Source organism: Montipora capricornis, chromosome 6, assembly GCF_036669925.1.
Source record: "Montipora capricornis isolate CH-2021 chromosome 6, ASM3666992v2, whole genome shotgun sequence".
In the NCBI taxonomy this organism is placed as follows: Eukaryota; Metazoa; Cnidaria; class Anthozoa; order Scleractinia; family Acroporidae; genus Montipora; species Montipora capricornis.
In genome coordinates, this window is record NC_090888.1 from 43,129,679 (window position 1) to 43,134,678 (window position 5,000).

Genomic DNA, 5,000 nt, shown 5'->3' on the forward strand with positions numbered 1-5,000 from the left:
GCAATTTTGAATAATGTAGTTGTAGTCGTTGTATAATTTGTAATTAGGTTTTTATAGTTGTGACTGATGCGTTTACCGTGTCTAAATAAAGTTATCCAATCCAATCCAATCCAATCCAACTAATGCGAATGCCCACACGAGGTCATTCTATGTGAATTTTCCATTAACGTGACAATTACATAGTTCACTTCTCCTTTCATACGTATTTTACAAACTCTAATAAGAGAATTTCCGTCCAACGACAAAAGGTCGATGTCAGCTAGAGGAGGGTTCAAAAGCTAAAATATAACAACTGGATACGAAGAGTTTTCAAAACGGCGGACACACGTGTTCACCAATTCGGTATCAAAAAACGCCATAAAAAGGTCATTCTAGACTAAATAGACACAAGTACCTCCAACAAAGAAACGACTGACCGACCAACCCAACATCACAAGAGACGGGGCGATTTAAAACTAAACATTTTGTTGGGATGGCCTATGTCCAGAAATGCCCCAAATTAGATGCATGCGGACTTCAATAAGCGTCACGAAGTGTCCCCTTGCTCTTCTGGCCAACTTCAACATCACTCGTGTCTCGGAAATTAATGTCACAAAGTGTCCCCCAAATGCTGCTGTTTAAGTAAAGATTAACTGCTGTATTTATCAAACCTAAAAATAACGCTAACCTTTACTGTTACCTTGTTGGAAATACTGAGATGTACTGAAGCCTTGGACTTAAAGGGACACTTCGCGTCGGATGTCAAAATTAGGCGTGCATCTAATTAGGTGAATTTCTAGACATAAAGGATGGCCTGAGAAAAAAACAAAATGTGAATGATCTCGTTCTCGTAGATAAAGTGAAATAAAGTTCATCAATAAAACTCTTTTTCACCTTGAACTGACAAAGTTTCCTAACAATCTGTCACATCACGAGCTAATTCGTCTCTGATTTCTAATTTTAGCGTGATTCCTATTCGCTGGTTTTTGACAATTACTCTGACATGACTTTCCGTTCCGTTTGCTTGCCGAGGATGTGCTTTTTTTTTTTCTTTTAAAACTCGTGCGATTCAAGAAAAATTCATTGATCAACTGGTGCATTCCTCAGTAAATTTCACTTGAAGAACCGAACTTGCAGTCATCGCTTCGTTATTCATGGGATATCGGGTTTTTGCGTGAAAATTACGGTGGAATTCACTAGTTAGGCAATGAGTTTTTGTACAGGAGAAGGTGAAGAAATGATTTAATTAAGCAGTACCCAGAAACACAACTCAACTCCGGAGCTATAAGTCCCGGTTCCGGCCCTGGCCGGGAACGTTAATTGTGTTGTATTCGTGGGCAATACACTTTACTCACACGGTGCCTCTTTCCACCCATGTGTATAAATGGGTACCGGCGAATTTAATGCTGGGGGTAACCCTGTAATGGACTGGCATCCCATCCAGGGGGGAGTAGAAATACTCCTAGTCGCTTCATGGTAGTGAAACCGGGATAATCTCCGGCCTGATGGGCCAATTGGCTCATATGCAGACTTTACCTTACCTTGTAAACTTCGGCGCGTTTTTTTTCTAACACTCTCCCTGTCCTCCTGCATTCGTAATCCGTCTCTTCTTTGATTTTAAAGTTACTTGAAGAATTTTTTAGGTTTGTTACGGTTAACTTATTGTCATTCAGTATTCCAATACGGTCTTAACCAAGTTCTATTTTAAAAAGCGATTATATCGGAACTTGCAATATATACCCTGATTAATAACATGTTTTCCAGCAGTTTGGTTAGTCTAGATTAATTGGTCTAAAGAGCAGATATCACCACCTGGACATTGTTTTCCGAACATGAACCTTTCATTGGCTTCATTGAAGAAACTTTATTGGCTTCATTGCTGGATCATGCCCAAAGGAAAACTTAGAGTTCCACCTTCTATCTCTATTTTCGGCGTCGTATTTTTCAGTTTCATTAAGTTATTCCGCCACTTCTATTATTGAAGTGGTGGAGATACCAGGGTATACGCAGTTTTGTTTACGTTGATGATAGTTTTGCATGACCTTAAGCGAACCGAGTCAGCGACTAAAGAAAACTACGACGTCATCAGGACAGATTTCGCCCCACGCAGGCTTCTTAGTCAACGGGGATTGCTACACAAGTCATTACCCGGTTTGGTGTTGTGAATGAAAGCACTTTAAAGCCATCGCAGATAAAAGATATGGTGGGTGTTTTAGCCTGACACGAGGTAATGTTCCTGGAAAACTGATTGGAGAAATTAGGTTTTCGAATAATGGTGTCTACCAAGACCAGAATGGTTCAAGCACCTTTTTCCTGTGAGACAAATTTGACAATTAGAGAGCAAAAAAAAAATCTGAACAGAATAATAGAGCGTTTTGACAAAGCATTCTGCTCTTAATGTCTAAATTTATTGCACCGTAACGAAGTTCAGTAATAGTTGGAACACTGATGAAGTTGATAAGTTGAAGTTGGGTGAATTTTATCTATCCCTTTAACTTCTCTCTGCTTGAAGCTCAGTACATCCACTGATCTTACGATTCGTATCTACAGCGGAATACTCTAACATTAACAATTAACCGCTTAACAAACGTGATATGATATAACTTAGCTGGGAACTAGGCAGGTGCATTATCTTACAAGATGAGGAAAATTAGGAATTTTTCATTCAACAAACCAAGACAGGAAATTGATTTAGTGGATAACTGTGCTTGTAATACAAGACGTGCACGGGCGGATCTGGGGGAGGGTGCAGGGGCAGCGCACCTTTCCCCTGACATGACCTACTGTTTTATAATACAACTGCCATTCTGCCAAAAAATAACAAACGTCACCAGTCACCTAAGCCATTCCTTAGTAGTGCACCCCCTTCTAAGAAAAATTCTGGATCCGCCCCTGACGTGATTGGCAACATAAGTAGGTTCTAGAAAAAGCAAACACCCAACTTGTGTACAACCTATAAGTGAATTGGTGATAGCTCTGAATACTTCGGAGAAATAAACGGATGAGTTAAACTTATTGATTATCATTTATTAAAGATATAATCACCTCCACTAGCAGCTAGAGAAAGAATTTAAAACAACTTTGAAGAAATTCAAATTTCTTTTGAAAGCTTATTTTCTTCAATCATGAATTGAGTGTCGAAACTCCTTTTTTAAAAATTAAGTTTGAGTACTTGCATTATTTAACCCACCTAGCCCTCTCATAGGCTTTTTAAGAGCAAGTTGTCGGTTTTTTACAAACAGGCCGAATAATATAATGAACAATGTGATTCAGGGTACTTACTATACACGTCACAATGTGTCACAAGTCTGCGAATTTCATGTATTACTTTAGGGTCAGACTTTTGGCAATTGTGTACATTTTTGCTAATGATTGATAGTTTGAAAACGCTGTTTTATGACTGTCAGATGTAGCGGAACAAGTAATTTAAAAAAATCTTACAAAGAAAACAAAAATCGGGGAAATTGCCCACGGGAAGGACATGTTCCGTTATAGTCCGCTGCACTTTCCTTAAATGTAAACTGCACGCCAGACACGTCAACCACAGAAAGGCCGTTCTCTCCCTTGCCAGAGGAGGGCCCAGAGATTTCTGCTTCGATTTGATAATAGGTGGTTTTCTTCACATCAAGTGGCGTGTCAAAAACAATTTCAAACCCAAAGTAAATACCAACTTTGTATTCCATTTGCTTTGACCTAAAGCTATCCGTCTTGGTTTTAACGGTGGACTGGCTGTGAAGATCCTTGATCACTAATTTAACGTGATAGTCGTTGTTCATACTGCCAAATAAAGACATTCCATGCAACTTGATGTTGTTATTCACGCTAAAAATAAGACAGTCCTTTAACCTTGAGCTGTAACGCCAACACTGACTTTCATTTACGTGGTTAAATCTATCACAAGTGCGAAACACAGCTGAGGATAAACCTGACCGCTTTGTCTCAGGAAATCCCACTGGGGTGGTCCCCAATGCTGAATTGAAGAACTTAACGAGGTTGATTACTTCGTCTTGAGTTAGGATTTTTTTATCAAGGACGACGGTTGCAAATTCTTGTTGTTTCATCAAGGGAAAGCGGATTTTTTTAACTACTGCTTCCCCAAGAATCCCTCTTTTTGCTTCACCATTCGCTTCTAAGCCTTGCATTTTGCATTGGTTTGTCGCCCACAAGTGAACAGCTTTAAACAGGTCGATCTCTTTCATGGTAAGAGTGTCTCTTGAGATGATTTCCTCAAGAAAGGAGCGTTGAATTGTCGCAAATCTATCTGACGTCACGACTTCTTCCGACTCTGTGTCGATCACTTTCCAACATCGATCTACCAAGGCTTTGTCGTCGTACTTTTCAGCCAATGGAAGGATGCTGAGGACATTTGATGGCTGTAAATAACTTTGCACATATTCGCTGCATTTATCAACCAGGGAAGGCAGCATGTATTTCTTCGCCAAATAAAAGACCTCCATAACATTGCTTCCGCTTAAATTCACTTCATCGCTGTACATGAAACGAAACAACTCCAGCAGACTGTTGTATTCACAGTCAGGCAGTTCAATGCAGCCACTACTTTCCGCTAGCTCACCGTAAAACATGGCTTCAAACACAGGACTACTAATCGACAACACAAACTTGTGAGCTGGAATAACTTGCTTACTTTCACTTTCGTAATCGCTGTTAGATTTACGAACCACAAACTTCACATCACTGAAAAGATCGTTGTTCAGCATAAACTTGGTTCGTTCTCGTATTGTGGGCCTCTTTGTTTGCCAGTTTTCTGGGGAAGACATCTTCGTCTTGATAGGGAATTTAGAAATAATTTCGATACTTCGTTTCCTCTTTTGTGTCCGTGAAGCCGATACTTAGAAGCGTGAAGGGTGTACAGAAATTTCAGCTGAGACACACGTCACGCTAGTACTATGCCTCTTGTAGACTGCTGGCAGTCTGTTTTTCTCTCGTAATTCAGTACGGGTTATGAAGCGAGACGTTTTGGTTAAAGGGGAATGGGACGGCCATACCACCCTTGTCTCGCC

The 5,000-nt window shown here is 40.1% G+C and overlaps 1 protein-coding gene across 1 annotated transcript in view; it reads right to left on the reverse strand.

Moving 5' to 3' along the window:
* Positions 1-2,348: 2,348 nt before the first annotated feature.
* The window catches only part of LOC138052204 (BTB/POZ domain-containing protein 6-like), a 2,759-nt gene continuing 107 nt past the window's right edge, over positions 2,349-5,000 (reverse strand). The window contains exon 1 of the mRNA XM_068898577.1: positions 2,349-5,000. This exon is cut by the window's right edge and continues 107 nt beyond it. Coding sequence (XP_068754678.1) covers positions 3,417-4,757 — 1,341 coding nt within the window. The 5' untranslated portion in view covers positions 4,758-5,000 and the 3' untranslated portion in view covers positions 2,349-3,416.